The 26,612-nt window shown below is 42.6% G+C and overlaps 1 protein-coding gene and 1 long non-coding RNA gene across 2 annotated transcripts in view; both read right to left on the bottom strand.

Annotated features, from left to right (window-relative positions):
* Positions 1–1,086: 1,086 nt before the first annotated feature.
* LOC135200935 (uncharacterized) lies at positions 1,087–4,552 on the bottom strand. Its single transcript, XR_010311400.1, has 2 exons — positions 4,397–4,552; positions 1,087–3,882 (listed from the first exon to the last, which is right to left on the bottom strand). It is a non-coding gene; the product is annotated as an uncharacterized LOC135200935 (long non-coding RNA).
* Positions 4,553–4,618: 66 nt separating this feature from the next.
* The window catches only part of LOC135200629 (ataxin-3-like), a 237,658-nt gene continuing 215,664 nt past the window's right edge, over positions 4,619–26,612 (bottom strand). The window contains exons 2-7 of the mRNA XM_064229239.1: positions 16,910–17,070; positions 13,751–13,887; positions 13,350–13,504; positions 6,055–6,161; positions 5,330–5,498; positions 4,619–4,641 (exon numbers count right to left, since the gene is read on the bottom strand). Coding sequence (XP_064085309.1) covers positions 4,619–4,641; positions 5,330–5,498; positions 6,055–6,161; positions 13,350–13,504; positions 13,751–13,887; positions 16,910–16,981 — 663 coding nt within the window. The 5' untranslated portion in view covers positions 16,982–17,070. The remainder of the gene's footprint in view (positions 4,642–5,329; positions 5,499–6,054; positions 6,162–13,349; positions 13,505–13,750; positions 13,888–16,909; positions 17,071–26,612) is intronic.

A 26,612-nucleotide genomic window follows, 5' to 3' on the forward strand; every position in this document is an offset into this window, starting at 1 on the left:
TTTGAGGATTACATACTCAAGAATTCTGGCTTACCCTTCTGACGCAGTTTTTGAAAAATATCAGCTTTCAAGAGATGAACCAGCGTAATTCTAACCAACTTTTTTTACCTAAACAATGCTATTCTGAGGTTCTGATTAACCCTGCGTTATTGGCAGGCTTCATAAAGACCCACTTCAACTAGAGGCATCAGGTTTTTGCTTGAGCAACCAAATATCCTAAATAAGAATAGCAAGTGTATTAATTTAGAAGATGACCCCTTTTCACATGAATAATGCCCACAAGGGCCACTGACTTGAAATTCAAGCTTCCAAAGAACAAGGCTTCAATTTGAAAGAAGTAACAGAGGGTAATATGAAACAATGAAAGAAGAGATCAGGTATTGGGAAAGAAATAATAATTCTATCAAGCCCATTTCTTCAAGATATTGTTGATACATATATGTATAAGAAAATACTGGAGTTATAATACTAAAATTAGGAACTCTACCATGACAAACTCAACAAGTGAGGGTTGGGATACAGCAACCACAAGCCACACATATAATGTAGAAAATACATATGTACACCAAGGTAAGAATAGAAATTATTGCCAGAAAGAGTAACATCATGAACATAGCAATTAGGGATAAGAAAGCCAAAACTAAGCACACGGTATATCAATTAAATTTTCAGCAGTGACCAAAGCTGTGTACAGATTACAAAACGTATGAAATATCTTAAAAAATTTGCAAGGACATTTCACCTCCCAAAGCAGAAATATTAAAATTTTTACTAACCATGTAATGGGCTAGCCCACTTTGAACCACTGCGCATAACAATGGTCTGTGGAATTACATTAGTACATATACTGAGACATGCTAAAATTTATGTTACATCAATAAAAACCAAACAGCCATTGAGTAATCAATCGTGTTCATTACTTAACAAAAGCTGAATGAAAACAAAGTATGACTTGAAGACCAATACCTTATAAGCAAACATATAAAACCTCTTCAGTGAACATGATAAATATTTACACTAGGATATATAAAACTATCTATAATATTACTCTTTAGTATACGAGTTGGGATAACGGTAAATAAAAAATTACTAGCTTAACTTTTATTTCTAAGTAAAACATTCAATAAACATACAGAGATTTATTGTGCATACATTAAGTGAAAAAACTTTCGGTTGCGACTTCCTATTTTCAGGTAAGAGATTGCGTACTTGTACCTCCACTGTTTAGATTTATCCAATACAGATAATTGATTTACTTATGTTAAATCCATAACACAGAAGATGAAAGCAAAAACATAACTCAAAAATACAGCAGTTACATAAAAATGTAAATACAAAATTCTGTTTTTAAACTTTTGTGACAAACTTCTACCTGTAACCTTCTTACAATCTACTCTTTCAGAAACAGACGTAAACTTCAGAACATAAGATACTGAATAATGTAAAAAAAATTTCTTCAACTATATAAGCCTCTTGAAAGAACACTACAAGTGTCTCATTAATAACAAAATGTAAGTTGATACTCCTATATGGTAGTGCGATTTTCTTTGCATCTGTAATCATACTGTTTCTCAACTAAGTTATCCAATGCTAATTGTGTGTGTTATTTTCCAAAACTGCAAAAAAAAAATATGCATCATAAAAACTGGCAGAATAACCTGTGGAGTACCGTAATGCTGAGTAACAAGTAGGTACCCCATGACTTAAGGGACAATTGATTCCTTTCTTTAAATCTTTAGCTGAAAACCCTTATGGAGAGAGTCAATAGACTATAAATCCAATAGGGCTCCAAAGGGAAATCAGCCTGCGGAGAAAAAAGCTATAGGAAAAGGTGATAAATTATAAGTATGAATTTGCAAAATGTCAGCAGAAAGCAGGACTGTATTTGCTCCTTGCTTATGTCAGGAGATCAGAAGATTTCATAACTGGTATTGGTAAATATTTTACAGAAGGATGCCACTCCTGACTCCACTTTCCTCACGCATCCATACTTGGAACTGGCATTGAGTTGAGCTGGCTTACCCGTCACACCCAAGAAACTAGTAATGGCATTAGAGTATATTTCCTGAAGACCAGAATCTTCAATAAATTTAGGAAACCACTAAGTTTAGGATTGGTTGATTGATTACAAATATGTACTAAAACTGGCGTCAAACACCTAGGCTACTGATGACTAAATTTAGGAACAACTTTCTCATCATGTATCCTAGAGAGATTATAGTTACTAATTTGGATAAGATAGACAAACTACAACCCAACATAGTTTGACTTATCAAGTACCTGTAGTACTAATATATACTTGAAACAAGTTTCAAAAGTATTACTTCCTCTTATAATACTTATTACAAAGTTCCTCCTCTAATACAGTACTTACTACTGTACACAGATCATCAGTCAATAAAAAACTTACCTCTCACATGCTTTTCCATTAACTTCTGGAGATGTACTTTGAACCCCCCCAAAAAAAGAAAAACCTGAAAAGACAAGTAACACATGTATGTCACTTTAGGCTGGAAACAGTATATTACAAATAACCAAGGAATTATCATATGTTTATATGATACTAAAAAACTGAAGACAAAGGTACACAAAACTAAAAGGTAACAGTCTTGGAAAGGGTGATACAATAGTGGAAAAACAAAATTACAGCATTTGTATTACTACATAAAAGTGACAATCAAAGAATCAATAATTATTTATAATAAAAATTACAACATGAGAGATGCTGACTGTAATGGATACAGTAAAACAACCAAAGTACCTTAACACACATCCTGGAGTGAAGACAATGGAAAATGTATTGGAAGAATTTGAGATAAATGCTTGGGTCTATCAAACCACTGGGAAATGAAGAAAGCTACAGAGGAAGAAATGGCAGAGATGAGGATGTTTACCAGACAGGAAAGTTTTCAAGAGTGAAGTATAGAGAGAACTCAAATCAAGTCTAACTCCACAGAAGGAAAATGAGACAAAACCATTTATGATCGACATACTAGAGAAAGTTAGAAGAGATCAGCGCCTAAAAATTACAACCACTCACATGGTATCTGAACTAATACAGCATGATGATAACTGGCAGAATGTTTATCTCTTATAAACCTATACAAAAAGGACATAGTATATTCAATGGAACTCAACCAAAGTTTTTGAAACAAATGTTTCATGGAAATTTCTTGCACCACAAGTAAAGTCCATATAGCTCATAGTGATTCACTTTTGTTCAAGTAGCTCATCCTCGCTCTAGAGTTGTTGGTATCCACTATAGCCTTGTAAATTCTGCATTGCTTATTTCTACACCTACATGTAAATATGTAACATAACATTATTTTCTATTATTACTGGGACATATTTCATACAGGCATGAAAAGATATGTGCAGGCAATCAAGCAGAAAAAATACAGATGCTGATAGTACAAAAAACAAGCAAAAACCTGAAGGGTTTTGCTTAAGAAAGGTTTGTCCTCTATGGGAAAAGACAGTATTTATCTATCACTATCTAATCAGTCTGGTTATCCTGAAGTTACTGGCTTTAGTATTATGCAACATCAAAGAAGGCACTTATAAACCCTTATATTCAAAAAGACATAGTATAACAATATCTCTGTTACAAGAAAAAAATATATCTGAAAGAAAACTGAAAAAACTAAACATACAATTTACCTTAATTACTGTGATGTGAAGATTCAAATGAAAGTACAAATAATGCTATTTCAAAGGACACTTTTGTGGCAGTTACTGAAATCAATATATTATATATATCACAATCTTGCTTTAAAGCATATAACCTTATCAAATCTAGAGGTCAAGGGGCCTTCTTTGACAGGAAAGCCAAGCGTTTTTCTCGTATTTCTTGAAGATCTGGCTCCTTGTCAGGACTAGGTGCTGGAAAGGAATTAACAGTGCTAAATTACAAGGAATATGAAATAGTTTTAACACTAAATTCTTACTTAACCTCTCAGTTCTAAAGAAGAATTCAAATTTTTCTTCAATGAATACAGTGTTCCCCCCAAATTGGCGGAGGATGTGTACCAGACCGCCTGCGAATAGTTGAAACCCCTTTAATAAAAACACTTAATACGGCCTATTTTCTTAGCTGAAACTCAAGAAAAACTCACTAAAAATGTTTATACCTGTTTATTTCTTTATTGTTTTATCACAAAATGTGCATCTTATGATGAAATTGATAAAAAACCTGGAATTTGTGGATACTTCTCATAGAAAAATACAGTGAATATGTGAATAATGGGTAGATATGGTCCATAGAGAAATACACGAATGCCGTGAATGTGAATATGGGGGGAACACTGCACTACTGTGTACAGAATATACATCAATACAAAAGACAATTACCACCAATCATAATAAATTACAAAGCGCAACATTACAATCGTCTTACCCTCTTCCTCTGGAGTTTTCTGATCAAGGCTCATTCTAAGGGCAGCTTGGAGCTGGTCATCTTCACTTAACTCCTCTTTTGATGTGCTGGGACCTCCAGAGTCGTGTCCTTCGCTGGACAAACTTAACGCAAGAGCTCTCTGTAGGTCACTTTCTTCACTGTGGCCCTGTAATGCGTTAGCAAATATATATCATATTAGCAGCAAATTCTTAATTAAAGTACTCACAACAATGACAATACAATGTCTGAAAGAAATTAAGTAGAAGTGCATGGATAAACTAGGCAAGTGTAAAATGTCAAGGGCAAATTACATAAACTAACCAAACAATTCAAATAAACATATTCATGAAACTATTATTAGTATTCAGATAAACCCCTCTTCATATGGAACAAGCCTACAGGGGTCAGTGACTTGAAATTCAAGCTTCCAAAGAGTACGGTGTTTGAAAGAAGTAGCATAATCTATTTTCTAGCATGATTCATAACTTAAAACCATAAGCCAGTAGCCTGAGATTGTTATAAGTGTACAGTAACTGCTGATTTCCATATCTTGTTCATACGTGAAATATGAACAACGCAGATAGTGCTTCAAAAATGGAAACCTTAACTATCAAAGTTACTAATTGAGAATTTCAAGTGATTGATGCAGCTACTATACTGATATATTCAATTAAAAAAAGCTTTTAGTTATTGAGATGCTATTTTTGTAGGTGAATTTACTTATTTTGTACATGATATATAATAGGAAAAAAAAAAAATAGCAGATATCCATTTACAGAACCAACCTTGAATCAAAGAATACATCAAGGTTTAATAATTCTCTTAGAAACCAGACAAACTCAATAATGTACAAGATGCAATTCCTTATTCTACAACACTGCTAAAACGCCCAATATGCTGAGATCTTAATGATCAATCTAAAATAATACTTACTATGTTTAACCGGTGAATCTGAATACTGTAATGACAAGTTAATTGCTGCTACTAAATCATCGCTATCAGGTGTTTGCTGGCTGGATGAAGCGGCAACATTAGCTAGACTATTGGCCAGAGCAACTTTGAGATCTTTTTCTTCCTGATTGCTCTTTGCCTCCTCAGCCAACTGTCCAGGAAAAATAAAATTAATATCATCGTTGATGTCTTTTCCATATTTTTAAGAATTTGCATGCTACACAAATAGACAATATACATGCAGTCCCCGGGTTATGATGGGGGTTCCGTTCTTGATTCGCGTCATAAGCCGAAAATCGTCGTAAGCCGGCGCATCGTCAAAAACCCTAAGAAAACTTTACTTTAAATGCTTTGGGTGCATTGAAAGCTCTATGTAAACTGCATTGTTATTGCATTTTTTATTAAAAAAAAACTTCAATTATTGATTATTTTGCATTTTTAGTGTCATATTTCATCTACCAGATGAGCGTTGTAGGCATCGTAACCCTGGAAATAAATTTCTGATGAATATAATTGAAAAGCACCTTAACCTCGGAACGTCGTAAGCCGAACCCGTCATAACCTGGGGACTGCCTATTTCACTAGGTCTGATGGTCCTTGACCAAGACACTGGCTGTAGGATGAATTTCTATTATGTCTTACAACACTTTTACAGAAAAATAAATAGCTTTTGTTTACTATCAAAACATCTAAATATTTATTCCTACCTCTGGAAGGAGCTTTGGTTTGACCGTCTGAACAGCTGGTTGTAATCGCAGTGTCTCGTCTGCTTCTGACTCAGGCAATTTACCCTCTACTAGGAATATGGAGTAACCTGTCGGACATCAAAATTCATGAGTACAAAACTTTCTAGGAACAATTAAAAAGGATATTGTTAAGATACAATAAAGTTTTGTACATACTTACCTGGCAGATATATACTTAGCTATAGACTCGGTCGTCCCAGACAGAAATTTCAAAACTCGCGGCACACGCGACAGGTAGGTCAGGTGATCCACCATTCCCGCCGCTGGGTGGCGGGGTCTGGAACTATTCCCGTTTTCTAAGCCATAATTTGTCTTCTTCCACCTGTCTCCTGAGTGGGAGGCTGGGTGGGCCATTCCCAATCGTATATATCTGCCAGGTAAGTATGTACAAAACTTTATTGTATCTTAACAATATCATTTTTGTACAAGTAACTTACCCAGCAGATATATACCTAGCTGATTGGCACCCTTGGTGGCAGGCAAGAGACAGCTAAAAACAAATAATATTTAAACTAAATACATTAAAAAAACAGGAAAAAACAAACCTATGTTCTTGGATAACATAATCCAATAGTTCCTACCTTACTGGGTTGGGCTGAAGACTTCATGACTACTGTCGATGAGTCTGCTTGCCTCAAGAGTTTCAACGAGGAATGAACCTATTGGGGGGGGGTTGAATAACTCTTTGGATCGTGTCATGGGGGTCTAGCCCCGCTTACGCGACAGAGCCTATACTGGATCGTACCAATGGGGGCTGACCACTTACATGGTAGTAGCCTTGACCTTTTGTCATATTCAATGGAGACTCGCCCTCTTACATGACAGAGTTAAGGTTATTAAACAAATCACAAAGAGCACTGAAGCCAATCCCGATCACCTGACCATGTTAGTCTTGTTACAATCTATGAATTGTAAGAGGGTCCCTATTCCCTCTGACAATTAACCAATAAAAACAACACCAATAAACAGTAATTTAAGCCTTAAACTAAATAGGAAGGATTAGCCTCAGCCCCTTCTCCCAGCACTGAATTCGCCGAAACATACGCTCCCAGAGCAAGCACTTTTCGTACGAAATTTTAACATCTCTTAGGTAATTCGAGGCGAACACCGAATTACATCTCCAAAATGTCGACTCTATAAGAGCCTGAAGCGACCATGTTTTGTGAAATGCCATCGACGTAGCTATGGCTCCACTTCATGAGCTCTCACTCTGAGAACCTTGAAATGCTCTTCTTCGCATTTAAGGTGAGCTTCCCTTATTACATCTTTTATGAAGAATGTAAGGGCGTTCTTAGAAATCGCTCTTTTCGGATCTCTTACAGAGCACCAAAGACTTTCTTCTGTACCTTTCAGCAACTTCTTCTTCTCCAGGTAGAACTTGAGTGCCCTGACTGGACACAAAGTCCTTTCTAGTTCTCTCCCTGTTAATGAAGATATTCCTTTTATCTCAAAGCTTCTTGGCCAAGGCTTTGAGGGATTTTCATTTTTCGCTAGAAAAAATGGTCGAAAGGAGCAAATCGCTGAATCTTTCTTAAACCCCACTTTACCTTCCAAAGCTTGCAACTCGCTCACTCTCTTGGCTGTTGCTAACGCAAAAAGGAATAAAGACTTTCTTGTTAAGTCCCTAAACGAAGCTGCGTGAGACGGTACGAATTTTTCCGACATTAGGAACTTGAGGACCACATCCAAGTTCCAGCTAGGCTTCTTGATTACATGTCTTTCGTGGTCTCAAAAGACCTTATAAGGTCATGAAGATCTTTATTGTTTGTCAGATCTATTCCTCTATGTCGAAAAACTGAGGCCAGCATACTTCTGTAACCCTTCACTGTTGAAACTGCCAGGTTACAGTCTTTCTCAAATATAGGAGAAAATCTGCGATTTCAGTTACAGAGGTACTGGAGGAGGATATTTTCTTTTCCTTACACCAATCTTCTAAACAACTCCCACTTCGACTGATATACTTTAGAAGTGGGAGACTCTTCTGGCTCTTGCAATAGCCTTCGCCACTTCTCGTGAAAAGCCCTGCTCTGACAAGTCCTTCGACAGTCTGAAGGCGGTCAGACTTAGAGCGGGGAGTTTTTGTGAAACCTGTCGAAGTGGGGTTGTTTGAGAAGATCGTTCCTTAGTGGAAGCGATCTTGGAAAATCCACTAACCACTCCAGCACCTCTGTGAACCAATCGAGAGCCGGCCAAAAGGGAGCGATGAGGGTCATTCTTGTTCCTTCCGAGCAAGCGAACTTCCTCAACACTTCTCCTACTATCTTGAAAGGAGGGAAGGCGTACGCGTCCAAGCCCGTCCAATCTAGCAGAAAGCTGTCTACTGCTACTGCTTGAGGATCCGAGATCGGGGAGCAATAGGTTTTCTAATCTGTGATTCTTGTTGGTCGCGAACAGGGGTCTATATTGGGCCTTTCCCCACAGATGCCAAAGTTGTTGGCAAAATCTGAGGATTGAGAGTCCATTCCGTGGGTAGGACTTGTTCTTTTCTGCTTAACAGATCTGCCCGGACATTTTTCTCTCACTGCACAAACCCTTGTGGAGGAGAGAGATCATTCCTTTCCTGTGCCCAAATCAGCAGATCCTTTGCTGAGTTCGTACAGGGAAAAGGAATGCGTCCCCCTTGCTTCTTTATATAAGCGAGGGCTGTTGTGTCCGAGTGAATCTGAATCCCCAGACCTGAGACCTGTTCCTCGAAATGAACCAAAGCTAGATGAATGGCTGTCAGCTCTTTCTTGTTGATGTGCCAGGACACTTGTTCTCTTTCCCAAATGCCTGACACTTCTTGCGAACCTAGGGTCGCTCCCCACCCTGAATCTGGGGCGTCTGCAAACAACGCTAGGGGCGGGTTCTGTAAGCGAAGGGAGATTCCTTTGCTTAGTTTGTCTGGGTGGATCTAACCAACCAACGGATAGTTCCTCCTTGATCCGTTTCCGAGATTGGAAAAGTCCCTCCCTCCCAGATTGTTGGAACTTCCAATCCCACTTCTCCTTCAGTAAAAAATTGAAGGGGTCGTAGGTGAAGTTCCTTTCCTAAGGAAACGAACTGTTCCATCGCGGGAGAGGGTCCCCAGCAAGCTCATCCATTCCCTCGCGGAAACAATGTTCTTTCCTTAAGAAGACTGACACCTTTTCTAGGCAGCGTTCTCTCCTTTCCTGCGAAGGATACGCTAGAAAATCCCGAGAATCCATCTGAATCCCCAGATAGACAATACTTTGCTGGGGAGTCAGCATGGATTTCTCGTGATTTACTAAAAGTCCTAAGGACTTTGTCAACTTTAGAGTAACTAAAAGGTCCTCCAGACATTTTTTCTCCGATTGGGCTCTTATTAGCCAATCGTCCAGATATAACGAGACCTGATCCCTTCCAGATGTAGAATAAGCTACAATCTTCATGATGTCCGTAAAGACTTGAGGGGCAGTCGAAAGTCCGAAGCACATCGCTCGGAACTGGAACACTTTCCCTTGGAACATGAACCTCAGATACTTCCTTGCTGCCGGATGAATTGGCACATGGAAATACGCATCCTGAAGGTCCAGGGACACCATCCAGTCCCCTGGACGAAGAGCAGATAGAACAGAGGAAGACGTCTCCATTGAAAATTTCTTCTTCAAGACAAAGAAATTCAGGGCACTGACGTCTAGAACTGGTCTCCATCCCCCCGATGCTTTCAGTACCAGGAATAGCCGATTGTAGAATCCTGGAGACTGGAGATCTTGAACGCAGTTCTACCGCTTCCTTGGAAATCATCTGTTCCACTGCTTGGCAACATAGCGAAGCCTTTCGGACCGGATCCGAGTATTCTGGCGGTTCAACTCCCACTTGGAGTTTGTCGTCAAGGGAGGATTCTCCTGAAGGGGATCAAGTATCCTTTTTTCAGGATAGAGAGGGACCAGGAGTCCGCTCCCTTCTGCGCCAGACTTTGGCAAAGTGGAGTAGCCTGGCGCCTACTTTCGTCTGGAGGACTTGCTGTTCATACTAGACTTCCCGAAGGACCTTCTAGATGGTCTACTCTTTCTCTCTGGTCTTCGACCTCTAAGAGGGCTCTAGAAGAGGAGGTCGAAAGGGGCTGAACAAAAAGAGGGTCTCTCTTTCTTCTCTATCGGCACTGCCGGCCTAAACTTCTTGGCTGAGTGCGTGAGGAGATCTTGAGTTGCCTTCTCCGTAAGAGATTTCGAAACCTCTCTAACCGTCTCTTGTGGAAAAAGGTGCGGGGATAAAGGAGCAAAAAGAAGAGATGTCCTTTGCAAGGGTGATACTGCTCTTGCTAAGAAAGAGCTAAAGACAGATCTCTTCTTCAATACTCCCGTTCCAAAAAGAGAGGCAACTTCCACAGAACCGTCCATGACCGCTCTGTCCAGGCAAGCCAGGACGCTCGAAAGTTCCTCCATGGCAACAAAGTCCGTGTCCTGAGCTCTCTTCGCTAATGCTCCTAAAGCCCAGTTCCATAAAGTTTGAAGACTTCTAGGGTTTTAAAGAGGCCCTTTAGAAGGTGGTCCAGCTCACACATGCCCCAAGTCGCCTTAGCAGACAGCACGACTTCCTCCTACAGAGTCCACTAAGGAAGCAAAATCCGCATCCGCGGAAGAAGGCAGACCTAACCCCATCGGCTCTTTGGTCTCGTACCACCTTCCTGGTTTGCCTGTTAACTTGGAAGGAGGGCAGGAAAAAACTGTCTTGCCCGCTTCCCTTCTGGAAGTCAACCACTCTGAAAAAGTTTTCAATGCCTTTTTCATACAAAGAGCGGGGCGCAATCTTAACGAAGGAAGACGATTTGAGAGCTTTAGTGCTGGACATCAACGATCCTGGTGAAGGAGGGTCCGCAGGATGAGGGAGTCTCCGAACTCCTTTAGCAGCAAAAGAGAAAGTCTCTTGTAGTCCGAAACTGCTACATCTACAGGCTCTTCGTCCTTCCATATCTGGTCCAACTGATCTACAGAAGGAGATCGTTTTGGGAGTGATCTGGCTCTTCCCGGGAGAAGAACTCCTTTCCCGAGAAGGGGAGCGCGGAACATTAGCACTCCTATACGAAGAGTGAGGCTCCTGTCTGTCGGCAACACTCTTGTGCCTACTAGACTCTTGTTGTCTAGGTTCGTCGGGTTCGTGGCGCTTGCTAGGCTCCTGGCGTCCTGATTCAGGGCGCTTGAAAAGATCCCCGCGTCCTGATTCCTGACGCTTAACAGGCTCTTGGCGCCCTAACACTTGACGCCTAACGTACTCCTGGCGTCCTGTTTTCTGGCGTCCTAACTCCTGGCGCCCTGACTCCTGACGCCCTGACTCCTGGCGCCCTGACTCCTGGCGCCCTGACTCCTGGCGTCCTGGCTCATAGCGTCCTGATTCCTGCCTTCTAGCAGAATCCTGACGTCCTGAATCCAGAGTTCTAAGAGGCTCTTGACGTCCTTTCTTGCGTCTTGCTGCCTCTTTGCGCCTGTCTGGCTCCTGGTCCTGAAGACCCAAGGGATCCTGATACCTAAATCGGTTTCCCGGTTCCGTTGCACCTAAACCGATCGAGACTTCTGCTCGATGCGCTGTGTCTAAGAGGGCGCTTCGGGGAAGAAACAGCCTATAGGGCGAAAGGGCTCTTCTCTCAGGAGAACAACTCCTATCCGATGAGCTCTCGACGAAGGCGATAAACGTCCTGGAGATCGTGAGAGTTCTCTCCTATACGAAGAAGGACGCTTAGCAGAACTCTTAACAGGGAGCGAGACATCCTTCCTCCTTGTAGAGTCCTTAGCAAAAGAGCCTACGAGCGAAGCTAATTGCTCTTGCAGATTAACCAAAAACTTCTTGGTCGGATCCTGAAGAGCAGGCTCCTCTTGTCTAGTCTTCTTAGGTCCCGAAGGCCAATCTCGGGGAAAACGCTCTGGGCTGGAGTCAGCAGCGTCTCCTTTAGGCGCCTTCCAGGCTCTCTTCAAAGGGCGCGAACGGGAGGCCGAACTCCATCCTCGTCTAGGAGAGGAAGAGTCTGAGGCCGAAAAACACTCCTTTAGGACGCCTTTTCTGCGGCAATCCGAGGCAGCCTGGGACTTAACAACAGGATCTGCCGAAGGGACGCCTGACCGTTGGGGATGTTCTGCATCCTCCCTGCGGCTTTCGACATTCCTCCTCCCCTGGTCCTGGGAGTTTGGAAGAGGTCTAGGCCTAGGAGCAATGAGGGAACCGGTCAGACGCCCCTCCACTGCACTGGGGACACTGCACAAGTCACTATCACCACTCTTACCTTGGTTTAGAGCTCGTAGCTGAGCTTGAAGTTTCTTAATTGAAGCTTTTACATTTTCCCTCTCTGACGAAGAATCTTTGGATTCAGAAACAGGGAGAAGCAGCTGAGGCTAAGGGAAAATTGTTAGATGGAGAGTTAATTTCTTGTTCTAAGGAGCAAGATCTACTAGATGACCTAGCTGAAGCCTTCCTCACTCTATCTCTCTCAAGCTTCCTAACATATGATGATAATTCCTTCCATTCAAGCTCCGTAAGGTTCTCGCATTCCACACAGGTGTTAATAAAAGAACATTCATTCTCCCTGCATTTAGCGCAAATACTATGCGGATCCAATGCCGATTTAGGCAGCCTAACCTTACAGTCTTCCCTACTGCAAACTCTAAACATAGGTGAAGCCTTAGTGTCAGACATCGTGAAAGAGTAGTCAAAACCAAAGTCGAAAAACAGTCCACAATAAGCGTATGCCAAGCCAGAGAAAAAACAGAATACGTCACCAAAAAACCAATCCAAATTCTCGGCAAACGAGTTGAAATCCAAGATGGAGGAACGAACAATAGGTGTTGTCCGTTCAACCGACAGAGAAATTATGGCTTAGAAAACGGAATAGTTCAAGGACCCCGCCACCAGCGGCGGGAATGGTGGATCACCTGACCTACCTGTCGCGTGTGCCGCGAGTTTTGAAATTCTGTCGGGACGACCGAGTCTATAGCTAAGTATATATCTGCTGGGTAAGTTACTTGTACAAAAATGTATCCCTACAGGGGATACATATACTATGCATTTCATATAGAGTATCTTCCTATACGTATAGTACATTACTTGAATAGCTATACATATAGTACATTACTTGAATAGCTAATGCTTCATGAGTGCTGTCAATGTCAAAATGTGTTTGGTATACAAAATTAAAGGAACATAAAAAAACACTTTAAAAATTTCAATACAAAATACCAGAGCACATATGGCTTAAGTCATTTTAAAAACTTTCCCTGGTAGTTTGCAACGCTAAGAATATTAACACAGAGGAAATAGCACCATACCTTCATGCTGTAACTGAGTCAAAAACAGTGACAAATATGTATCAGATATTAGCTCTGGGAAGGAGAGCAGACTGTTCAAGTTGAACCACTGGTATCCAAGCTTTCTGACTGTGAACCAGTGTTCTTTGAAGTTGCACACATAAGCTTGCTGATCTCTGAATGGAGAGATGAATAAAAATGACATTTTTATAATAAAATAAAGTTATATATACACTTACCAAGTAATTAATTAGCTGTGAACTAATAACTAGTAATAACATTTGAATTAAATGAAAAAGATGTTATTTCATGCCATATTCTCAAAAGAAAGAACAGCACAATTAAATTTTAAAAATAAACTTAGTAACAATAATGACTAGCAGCCTTTATTCCAAACAAAGCAAAGATCCAGAGCAGCTTACGTAGGATTGCCACGAGCAGCTTTTGCCAATGCGTGTGATGAAGCGAAAGGTATTAAGGTTAAATCCCATACACGGAGGGCTGAGGTAAGGACTTGAATGCTGAACATTCCGCTATCATCCATGTTTACAGAGGGTTGCTAAAAGAGACGGATAAATATATAAGTCTATTAAAGAAAATAATTCAATAATTCATTTTATACAAATCAACATAATCCTACATCTTTTACTCCTATGTTACTAGTAGCTAATGGTGCACTCAATAGATACTATGTATTCTTGCAAAGAAAGTGAGTAAGCTCAAAGAAGAAATTGAATATGTTATTGTTATGATACAATAAAGTTTGTTCATACTTACCTGGCAGATATATATATAGCTGTATTCTCCGACGTCCGACAGAATTTCAAAACTCCCGGCACACGCAGTGGTCGGCCAGGTGGTTAGTACCCATTCCGCCGCTGGGAGGCGATATCAGGAATCCAATTCCCATTTTCTATTCAGATTTTTCATACACTGTCCCCTGAGGGAGGTGGGTGGGTACTTTAATTATATATATTCGCCAGGTTAAGTATGAACAAACTTTATTGTATCATAACAATAACATTTTGTTCATGAAACTTACCTGTCAGATATATATAGCTGAATCCCACCATTGGAGGTGGAGGGGAGGCAGAATAAGAAGGATTTAGGAAACACCTCAAGTGCAGATGATTGACATCTTGATTCCTTACCTGTTAGCATAGCTGACTTCTTGATTACTGTCACCGAAGTCTGCTTTTGCTTTACTAGAGTTACCAACAAGGTAGTGACCTGTGTAGTTGGTGCGCTCTAGATGATCTGTCAACGGGGGGCGTGACCACAATGTGACTAGACCATATTGACCCAATACTGTGAGGGCAACGAAGCTAAAACCACCACCTGACCTAACCTATCGAAGTTAGTCCCATAACTTCTAGGCTAACGAAAGGGAAAGCGCCTCAAGCGACCAACCCTTCAAAGTTAAAAGCACACCTATCCCTTTTCTATAGGATAGGATTCGTGCTGCTTCCTGCCTCCAATAATATTTCTACGGATATGTATGGTCCTAGCGACTCGCAGATCTCATATGTCGTCTTCACATCCCGTCGGGAGTGTGAAGCGAACACAGAGTTGCTTCGCTCAAACGTGGCACTCAGGATATTACTGAGTGTCATGCTCTGTTGAAATGCTTCCGAGGCCGCGCCCTCACCTCGTGAGCATTTACTTTAAAAGGTTTCAAATCTTTGTTCAAACATGACGAATGAGCCTCTTAGAAAGACTCCTAAAAATAACGCCAGGGCGTTCTTCGACATGGGCAAGTCTGGGTCTTTTTACGGAAACACCGCAGATTGTCCGAATGACCTTGACTTTCTTTAGTTTTATCAAGATAAAACTTGAGAGCCCCGACAGGGCACAGGACTCTCTGTGGCTCTTGCCCAATAATTTGTGCCATCCCCTTGATCTCAGGCCTCTGGGCCAAGGGTTAGACGGGTTTTCGTTCTTAGCAAGAACGGAAGGCTTAGAGGAGCACCGGAATTATGTCCTCTAAAGCCAAAACCTCTGATGATGGCTAAAACCTCACTAACCCTCAATGCCGTAGCTAGAGTGGTTAGAAAATTAGCCTTTCTGGTCACGTGTATTAAGTTTACAGAAAGGAGAGGTTCGAAATGCTTTGACATCAAGAACTTCAGACTACGTCTAAGCTCCATCAAGATTTCCGCAGACCTCAAAGATCGTGAAGGGCTTTGTTGTTTGACAGATCCGAATCTCTGAGCCTAGAGGCCGTCAACAACATTATTTCCGTATTCTACAATCGTTGGGACTGTTAGCTTATCCATAATTCAGACGGAAAGGGAAGACGGTAAAGTAATTCACAGAGGTGGAGGTGTAGGAGCAGTCATTCTTCCTGCACTATCTCCAGAATCGGCCCACTCCGATTGGTACACTGCAAAATATGCAGCACTGCTTTGCTTTGGCAATGAGACTTGTAATTAATCTTGAAGATCCCTCGCTTCTCGACAGTCTGACGCATCCAGACTCAGAGCGGAGAGGTTTTAGGTACCTCTCGAAGTGAGGCTGTTAGAGTAGACCGATTCTCTCGGGAAGGGTCCTTGGAAAATGCCCTCTGAAGGACGTGACCTCTGTGAATCCAGCCTCTCGAAGGCCAACATGGGGCGATCAGCGTCTTTCTCGCTCCCTCTGACGCCAGCGATTATCTTATCAGCTTTCCTAAGCTTTTGAATAGGGGAAAAGAGACTAACCAACTATCCCCCATTCATACTATATGATTGCGTCTATTGCTACCGCTCTCGGATCGAGAATAAGGGAGCAACGTAGAGGAAGCTTCTTCGTCTTCAATATTGCGAAGAAATCTACGAAAGGACGTCTCCAACGTCTCCACAACTCTCGACATACTTCTAAGCGAGGATTACTCAGACGTCAGTAGTTGCTGCCGCCGATCGAGATCCGCACGGACGTGCAATAGTGTAACGAACCTCTTGAGGATCGTTACGTTCCGTGCCTATGTCGATAACCATCTCTCTCTTCTTGGGATATGAGAGAGCTGCGAAATTATCTGAGATGATTTGGACCAATCTTTCAAAAAAAATAAGTAGGGATACTTAAGCGGCTAATGAAGTTTCAAAATCCTAGGCGGAGGTAGTGGAAACAGGTGTTTTCACTACCGCGACAGAGAAAAATCTGAATAGAAAATGGGAATGATTCCTGATATCCGCCTCCCAGCGGCGGGAATGGGTACTAACCACCTGGCCGCCCACTGCGTGTGCCGGGAGTTTTGAAATTCTGTCGGACGTCGGAGAATACAGCTATATATATATCTGACAGGTAAGTTTCATGAACAAAGTATTATGTGTATCCGTAAGTTAAGTAACAGAAACTCATGTAAAACTAAAAAGTAAGAAAATAACAATATCATAAATAAAGCACAGGCCTCCTTTATCTACATTGTAGCTTATCTTCAATCAGAAACCTAATCTAGTTTCAACAATTTTGCAAGGGTATGCTATTCGGCCCTATCTCTAAAACAATAGAAAAGTAGAAATATGTAATAATATTACACATACAGTAAGTACAGAAAAATACAACTAATTAAACGAATCACAAGAAGCTTTAAGAAGATTTACCTCCATGAATCTCCTATAATCATCAGTGTGCCTTCCTAGTTCAGCCATATGTTGCTGTTCGGCCTGATCCATTTGCTGCGCAATGTCTGCTAGGTCAACAGCTGTGAAATACTGTCCTTGCAAAAGGTTATTGAGACAGTGTTGCCCACATAGTAACCCATCTGCTGAAATAGAGGAAAGTTTACTTTGAGATTTTTAAACATTTGTACTTAGACAAAATAAATTCATAATTTACAATATTTACTCTAAGATCTAATAAAAAAAAATATGTATTAACGTCAAGGAACTAGATTTATCGGTTTAAAAATAACACTCTGAGAATTACCAGTTAATTATAGTTCTCACTTTAAGTTGCAATTATTCACATGTCAGATATATGTAAACATGTTTATAATTAAGGCTTGCACAACTCAGGATAAAAATATTTTCTCAGTTTTATGTTTTGCAAATACAAATGTTTTCAGGCAATACAGCTGAATCTCAGCCTTTTTCTTATTATAAAGGATAAATCTTCAGAAAGGAAGTTTTAGCTAGGGTATGGTACTCTACATAAGACTAGGAATTAGTACTATTCACTTGCGAATGTCTTTTTAATTGTCTGTTTTCCCGGTTAATCTAGGTAATAGTGGCTCGTCCAATATTTCTATTTTAAATTGCGGTTTCCTCCTAGGTATAGGGTAAACACTGCTGACGATCCATCATCATCACGTGACTTGGCCTTATTCACTCGATATTTAATTGGTGAAACAAGAATACATTTACATCTTTAAGCATACCATTCAAAAAATTAAAGTTTTGTCAACATAATGTGATATATGAAAGCACCATACAAACTAAAATAAGCATGCGAGCTCTTCATAAAATATGTTTTCAAGGCAGTTTTGAAATCCAATATAGCAGCAGTCACGTGACTAGCTGTTCTAACCACAGACAATCCACCACCTTTCCCAGCCTTCCTAGCACTCATTTGAACAAAGTTACCATATATATGTAACGTTTATTGATCTTACTCAAGATTGCAGTTGTAATCAGCACAATAAAAAAACAAACAAATTTTGTTGCCTTACATTAGTGAGTATGAAACTTTTTATTCCCGGGGTCATGGTTTTGAACTGAAATACATTTTTACCATGTAATCGGTGGTTTTATCCTTACTGTCATCACAAATGAAACTCCACAGTGCTTATTTGATTGTTATTATAGACGTTTTGGTCTTAATTCACTCCAAATTGCACTTGAACTATGTTGCTGTTCCTGGTTCCTAGACGCTCACTCCACAAGCACAGTTACGGGCAACACACGAGTATGCGGTGTATGAGGTGCAAAGCTTTATTCCCTTAATTGTTTACTTTACTCCAGTATTTAGTTTAACTTTACTTTGTTACTTCAAAATGTTTATCTAATTCATGTCTATTATCCCTTTTTTGCAACCAAATTAACCCCGAAAAATTACAAATATTTCTGATGTACTTACAAGCAGACGACGTGGCGAAAAAATGACTCATGGTTGGCAATCTAGTGGAGCTTCTCACATACGCCAATGCATTTGCAAACTGTTTCCATGAATTCTAGTTGTCATAGTATTGCAGTAATGATAAAATTGCTGTAATATGTATATATACTACAAATAGATAGGGCTAATTGCAAATTATTTCCCTGGTTTTGTCAAGTCTTTTATACCCAGTTTGGAGGGTAAACACATTCCAATTGACAACCCTGATAAAAATAATTCAAGAGTGCAAAGAATTCCGTAGTTCCCTTGGATAAGTGTTCATAATTGGTTGTGATGAACGTGCCCAGCGTCCATGGGTACAAATGGTGTGCGGATTTAGCACAGGAAGTGGGAAGTTTGTTGACACAAGCGACTCCACAAACGTCAAGATGGCATCAGTCTTCTAAAAATTTTCAATTGTGGGTAAAAATTTCGAAAGCGTCATGGGGGTAGTGTGCACTGCGTTGGCCACAGTTTTCATTACCCTCTGTTTAAATCTTAAAATATGGCCTTAATTTCTAACTTTGGAGATAATACTCACTTCGAAAGGAGAGTAGAGGTCTTGAGCTCCTGCGATCACCACCAACAACTCATGACTGATGACCATCTCTGGTGTTAGGATGTGTTAAAAGTACTTTTTCGGAGGGTGGCCAAAAACGCGGTAGTCAGTGAGTTGCCCAATCCAGTCAGTTGTTTACCCTAGGCTACTTAGTATTTTGGTTACACAGAATGGGGAAAAAAGTGGTTTGCACCAAAAACAGGCATGAAATACCTAGTAGTAGCTAGGTACTACCTATACTCTGTTTTTTTTCATCTGTCCATCCGCCTGTGGTGTTTTTGTATGGTAACACTGCGTCCCGGGCTTTAGATAGTTACATTCAGCTTACATTCAACGATTATAATAATATCCTATTTCGAATACAAGTACTATCCTACTTACAGCCAAGTTTGGTTCCGACCCACTGGTTGTAAGTCAGAATGGATGTAAGTCGAACCTTAGAAAGTGGCCAACATACTGGGTAGGGTATACTATCAAACCTTTGCTATATAAAAGTGCCTACTTAGTACTGTAATGTAATGTACAATAATTATTTCAATCTTTTTACCATAATGTACTTCTACTAATACATTTTAATATGATATTGTTATAATACAATAAAGTTTCATACATACTTACCTGGCAGATATATACATAGCTAAGACTCCGTCGTCCCCGACAGAAATTCAAATTTCGCGCCACTCGCTACAGGTAGGTCAGGTGATCTACCGGCCTGCCCTGGGTGGCAGGACTAGGAACCAATCCCGTTTTCTAGTCATATATTTTCTCTTCCACTTGTCTCCATGCGGGGAGGCTGGGTGGGCCCTAATCGTATATATCTGCCAGGTAAGTATGTATGAAACTTTATTGTATTATAACAATATCATTTTCATACAATCAACTTACCTGTCAGATATATACATAGCTGATTGGCACCCTTCGGTGGAGGGTAAGAGACAGCTACTACTAGAATAGACAGGTAAACAACATCTGTTGTAGGTATAAATTAAAAACCTTGGTTCCTACCTGATAGGTGGTAGACTCCGTGGGTGTTTTCCCCGTAGTCTGCATCACCTCAAGAAACTTTAGCGAGATATGTGATCTATGGCCAAGAATTCTTGTGGGTCTGCCGAAGGGGTCTTATCCACTTACTCGGCAGAGCCTGAAAGGACTTTGTCAATGGGTGCTGATCCACTTACATGACAACACACCTTATTAAGGAGCAAACAATCAATCCCGACCACCTGATCCTAACCACCATGTTAGTATTAAAAATTGCTCAGAGTTATCCCCAACTCTTCGCAACAACCGTAACTCAAACCACAATGCACAAGTACACAATAATTTAAAAAAAAAATTTTCTATTACAAGATATCACAAGAGTTCCTTACTGAACTGAAGTGACTGGACGCTTGTGCGACAACTGCACTTGTTCAGAAGAAAGTCTAGAACATATCTATATTTAAGGTTTCTATTACAAGATATCACAAGAGTTCCTTACTGAACTGAAGTGACTGGACGCTTGTGCGACAACTGCACTTGTTCAGAAGGAAGTCTAGAACATATCTATATTTAAGGATTGTGTAAGCTCCTGTACCCAGATTGTGCCCGCAGACACAAAAGGACCTAATGAAAAACATTTTTCATAGGTCACACGCACGTCCTTCAAATAGTGAGCCGCAAACACAGAATTACATCTCCAATATGTCGCTTCCAAGATATTCTTCAGCGACATATTTCTCTGAAAAGAGAGAGACGTTGCCATGCTCTCACTTCATGAGCTCTTACTCTTAGGAGTTTTAAGGAATCGTCCGTGCAAGCCTTATGAGCGTCCATAATTACGTTCCTGACAAAAAAGGCTAAGGCATTCTTAGACATAGGTCTTGATGGATCCTTCACTGAGCACCACAGGCCTTGTCTAGAACCTCCCAACTGTTCCTTTTTCTTTAAGTAAAACTTTAATGCCCTTACTGGGCAAAGAGACCTCTCCGGTTCCCTGCCGACGAGACCCGATAATCCTTTTACTTCGAAGTTTCTCGGCCAGGGTTTCGAAGGATTTTCATTCTTCGCTAAGAATAATTCCTTGAAAGAACAGATGGCTGAATCTATATTGAACCCGACTTTGTCACTAAGGGCGTGCAGTTCGCTAACCCTTTTTGCCGTTGCCAGTGACAAAAGGAATAAACATTTTCTCGTTATATCACGAAACGAGGCCAAAATGTAGGGGTTCAAATCTCTCTGAAGTCAAGAACTTCAGTACTACGTCTAGATTCCAGTTAGGGGGAGAAGTCATTCTATACTTCTTGGTCTCAAATGACCTAATCAGATCATGCAGGTCCTTATTGTTTCCCAAATCTAGGCCCTCTATTCCTAAAGACGGCCGATAGCATACTCCTATAGCCCTTTATCGTGGCTACGGAGAGCTGCGACTCTTCCCTCAGAATAACAGAAAATCAGCTATTTCTGCTACAGAGGTACTGGAGGAGGACAACTTCTTTGACTTACACCACCTTCTAAAAACTTCCCACTTGGATTGATAAACCCGGATAGTGGAAGTTCTCCGGGCTCTAGCGATCGAGCTTGCTGCTTTACTAGAAAAGCCTCTCGCTCTGACAAGTCTTTCGATAGTCGAAAGGCAGTCAGAGCGAGAGCGGGGAGGATTTTGATGAAACCACCTCTCGAAGCTTGTGGTTGTCTGAGAAGATCCCTCCTTTGTGGAAGGGATCTGGGGAAGTCTACTATCCCACTCCAGTACCTCTGGAAACCATCTTGAGCTGGCCAAAAGGGGGCTATCAGGGTCATTCTTGTCCCCTTTGAAGTCACAAACTTCCTGAGTACTTGCCCCAGAATCTTGAATGGGGGAAATGCGTAAACGTCTACCTGAGACCAATCTAGTAGGAAGGCGTCTACTGCTAGAGCTCTGGGATCTTCTACCACTGAAACAGAAGACTTCCAGTCTCCTCGAGAGGAACGTGGCAAAGAGGTCGACATGAGGAGTTCCCCAAAGAGACCAGAGCTTGAGGCAAACTTCTGAGGGTGGAGGGTCCACTCGGTATGAAGGACCTGGTTCCTCCTGCTCAGCCTGTCCGCTCGTACGTTCCTTACTCCCTGAACGAACCTCGTCAAGAGAGAGATGTTCCTCTGGGATGTCCACAACAGAAGTTCTCTCGTGAGTTCGTAAAGGGCATACGAGTGAGTACCTCCTTGCTTCCGAATGTATGCTAGAGCGGTTGTATTGTCCGCATTCACTTGAACTATTTTGTTGCAAACTAACGGTTCGAAGCTCTTTAGAGCTAGGTGTACAGCTAGCAGTTCTTTGCAGTTTATGTGCCAGGACACTTGAAGAGCATTCCAAGTGCCTGACACTTCTCTCTTTCCAAAGTTGCTCCCCAACTTTTCCGACGCGTCGGAAAACAATACAAGGTTTGGGCTCTGTATTTCCAGGGAAGTACCTTTGTTTTCCCTCAGTGGGAGTAACCACCATTCTAGATGTCGTCTTATCCGATCTGGAATGGGAAAAAAGAAAAAAAAAGTCCGAGAGTAGTCCTGTCTTCATGTTCCACGAACTTCTGAGGAAGAACTGAAGAGGACGGAGATGAAGTCTTCCTAGGTGAAAGAACTGTTCGACGCGAGGAAAGGGTCCCTAAAAGGCTCAACCATTCCCTCGCCGAAGTCCGTTCCTTCCTTAGGAAGAGAGAGACTTTTTCTAAACCTCTCGCTAGTCTCTCTTGAGAAGGAAATACTCGAAAACCCCGAGAATCCATCCGAATCCCCAGATAGACCAAGTTCTGGCTGGGGATCAGTTGGGACTTCTCGAGGTTCACGAGTAATCCTAAAGTCTTTATAAGGTTTAGTGTCACATTCAGGTCCTCCAAACACTGTTCCTCTGACTTTGCTCTGATAAGCCAGTCGTCTAGATAAAGAGATATACTGATTCCTTTCAGATGAAGCCATCTCGCCACATTTTTCAAAAGGTTCGTGAAAACCTGAGGCGCCGTCGACAGGCCGAAGCACAAGGCTCTGAATTGGAAGATCCTTCCCCCCGTCATGAAACGGAGGTACTTCTTCGACGAAGGATGGATCGGGACGTGAAAATATGCGTCCTGGAGATCCAGAGACACCATCCAATCCCCTTGGCGAAGAGCCGCCAGGACTGAAGCAGAGGTTTCCATGGAGAACTTCTGTTTTTGAACAAACTTGTTCAGAGCGCTGACATCCAGAACTGGTCTCCATCCCCCCGAGGCTTTCGCAACCAAGAAAAGACGATTGTAAAATCCCGGGGAGCTTTGATCCAGCACAAGTTCTATAGCTCTCTTGTCCCACATCTGATCCACCATTTGTTGAAGAGTATCTTTCAGCACAGGGTCCTTGTAATTGGCGGACAATTCCCTCGGAGTTGACGTCAGGGGAGGATTGTCCAGGAAAGGAATGAGATATCCCTTCTGAAGAACCGACATCGACCAAGGATCTGTGTCGATGCGAGTCCAGGCTTCCGCAAATCCCCGGAGCCTGGCACCTACTGGTGTTTGGAGGAGCGCCACTTCACTTTCCCCTTTTAAAGGGGCGGAACGAGGCTCGACCTCTCTTCTCGGTCGTTTTCCTATTTAGCGGTAACTCTAGTTGGAGGGCCGCCTCGAAAGGGCCGAACAGGAGTAGACGCCACTTTCTTTTCACCCACCATTACTGGTCTCTTCTTCCTGGACGATTGCAGGAGAAGATCTTGAGTCGCTTTCTCCGTCAGCGATCGGGAAATATCTTTCACCAACTGTGACGGGAACAGAAAATCAGACCTAGGGGCGAATAACAAAGCTGCTCTTTGTGAGTGTGATACTGCTTTCGTCAAGAAAGCGCTAAAACACAGATCTCTTCTTCAAGAGACCTGCTCCAAACAAGGAAGAACTTCCCCTGAGCCGTCTGCACCGCCTTGTCAATACATGACAGAATTGCAAGGAGAACATCCGGTTCTAGCCCTTCAGGGCATGAGCCTTCTTGGACATCACCCCAAGGGACCAATCTAGGAAGTTAAAGACTTCTAGAATGTGAAAAAGTCCCTTGAGGAGATGATCCAACTCTGAAAGGCCCCAAGTAATCTTAGCCGTGTGAAGGCTATGTCTCCTGGATGCGTCTACCAGACTGGAAAAGTCAGCTTCAGCTGAAGCAGGGAGAGTGAGACCCATATTCTCCCCAGTCTGGTACCAAATCCCTCTCTTGCCGGTCAGTCTAGGGGGAGGCATGCAAAAGACTGTCCTTACAAGCTCCTTCTTAGTAAGCATCCAGTTATCAAGCGATTGCAGAGCTCTCTTCATAGAAATCGTCGGTCTCATCTTCACGAAAGCCGACGATTTCGGAGTCTTCGAGCATGAAAACAGAGAACGAGGCGAAGGAGGAGCGGCAGGGATCAATGCGTCTCCGTATTCCTGGAGAAGGAGAGCTGTCAAGACTTTGTAGTTCGACAGTCCTTCCTTACTGTGAGACTCGTCCTCTGATTCCTCTTCCATAATCGGATCAGCAGGAGAGACCACTTCTCGTTCCTGGTCTTCTTGTCCAACCATTCTCTCTACTGGGGACAAACTCCTAATAGGAGAGGGGCTAAGAGAGTGTAAAGAGCTCCTATGTTCGACTGGCTCTTCGTACTTGGCTGGCGCCTCGCGCCTGGCTGGCGCCTCGCGCCTGGCTGGCGCCTCGCGCTTGTCTGGCGCCTCGCGCTTGTCTGGCGCCTCGCGCTTGGCTGGCGTCTCGCGCCTGGCTGATTCCTCGCGCTTGGCTGGCGCCTCGCGCCTGGCTGATTCCTCGCGCTTGGCTGGCGCCTCGCGCCTGGCAAGATCCTCGCGCTTGGTTAGAGTCTCGCGCCTGACTCCTGCCGACTGTTCCGCGCGTTGGCTGGCGCCAGGTCGCCGCCCTGGAAGCCTCGGCCCTGACTGGCGTCTCGCGCCTCTGAACCGTCTCGCGCCTGACTGACAACCTCGTGCCTTGTTGAAGACTCGCGTCTTCCTGAAGTCCCCTCCTTGCGTGACAGATGTTCTTCTTGAGGCCTCACGCTTTCGGATGAATGCCTCACGCCGGTTTGTTTGGAACTCCGACGCTCGGCTGAAGCTACTGATCTGGCTTGCGTTTCTCGCTTGTCTGACTCTCTCTTAGAGGACGCTTCTCGTCTGTAGGACGCCTCGCGCTTAGCTGTTGCTACGCGCTTGTCTGGCGGAGCCATATCTTCCCACGAGTCTCTATCTGAGCTCTCAAAAGGACTCACGTTTTCGCAGGAGCCTCACTCCTGGTGGGAGAAGGAAGACGAGGTCTTCTTGACCGGCAGTCTGACGTCTTTCTTACGAGGAGGATCCTTCGAAAGGACTCCTACTAGGGCGGAAAGCTGTTCCTGTACCGCCAAAATGATCCTTTTGGACGCTTCTCCTGCGTCTTCTTGAACGGGAGAGGAAGACCTCGAACGCGTGTTGCAACGATCATGGAACGGCGAAACCCTCTTCGCTTCTTGTATAGAAGGAGGTTCTTCTTCCGAAAAGCGTTCCGGGCTTGAATCCAAACCAGGATCTCTCCAGTGCCTTTTTCAGGGGCCTGGACAAGTCCGAATCCTTCCACCCTCGTTTAGGAGAGGGAGAAGCGGACGAAGAGAAGCACTCTCTGAGGACGCTTTTTCGATAGCGGTCCTGAGGCAGGCTGTCTATGCACAGCACCTGCTGAAGGGGACGCCTGACCGGGGGGAATTCTCCACAACCTCAGTACGGCTTTCGACTTTCCTTCTCCTCTGGGCTTGGGAGCTTGGAAGAGGTCTAGGCCTGGGAGCGTCGTAGAGACGGTCAGACGCCCCCTCCCAACAACACTGGGGACACTCACTTCACTAAAGTCACTTTCACCATCCTTACCTTTTATGGTAGCCCTTTCGGCTTTCATCCTGAGAATCGTAGCCTTCAGTTCAGCAATTTCCGAAGCTGAATCTGAATGTACAGTCAGTGAGGGTCCTGATAGAGAATCATAATTAAGAGAAGAGTTAGAATTGTCTAAAAGGCTCAATAGGCCTTGTACAACTACCCGCCATCTTAGATGCCGCCCTTCTTACTCTATCCCTTTCTAACTTCTTCAAGTAAGAAGTTAGAGTCTTCCATTCCTCAACATTCAACCTTTCACACTCATGACAGGTGTTAGAAATAGAACAATCAAAACCCCTACATTTGCGACATACAGTGTGAGGATCAACCGAAGCTTTCGGTATCCTCACCTTGCAGCCTACATTCACACACATTCTAACACAAACACTTGAATCAGACATTCTGGAGAAAAATTCAAAAAGCAAGTCCAAATCCAGTCCACAGTAGCGAATGCCAAAACAACGATCCAGGTACTTCACCAAAAGTCCACAAAAAGATGATCAATTGCTTAGAAAAGCGAATTCCAGTCAAGAGGTGGCAGCAACGATGTTGATACCACCGGCGACAGAAAATATATGACTAGAAAACGGGATTGGTTCCTAGTCCTGCCACCCAGGGCAGGCCGGTAGATCACCTGACCTACCTGTAGCGAGTGGCGCGAAATTTGAATTTCTGTCGGGGACGACGGAGTCTTAGCTATGTATATATCTGACAGGTAAGTTGATTGTATGAAACATTTATGTAATAGTATATATTACGTACAATCAGGCATTGAGTTACAATGGGGTTAGGTTC

This window comes from Macrobrachium nipponense, chromosome 27 (genome assembly GCF_015104395.2).
Source record: "Macrobrachium nipponense isolate FS-2020 chromosome 27, ASM1510439v2, whole genome shotgun sequence".
Classification (NCBI taxonomy): domain Eukaryota; kingdom Metazoa; phylum Arthropoda; class Malacostraca; order Decapoda; family Palaemonidae; genus Macrobrachium; species Macrobrachium nipponense.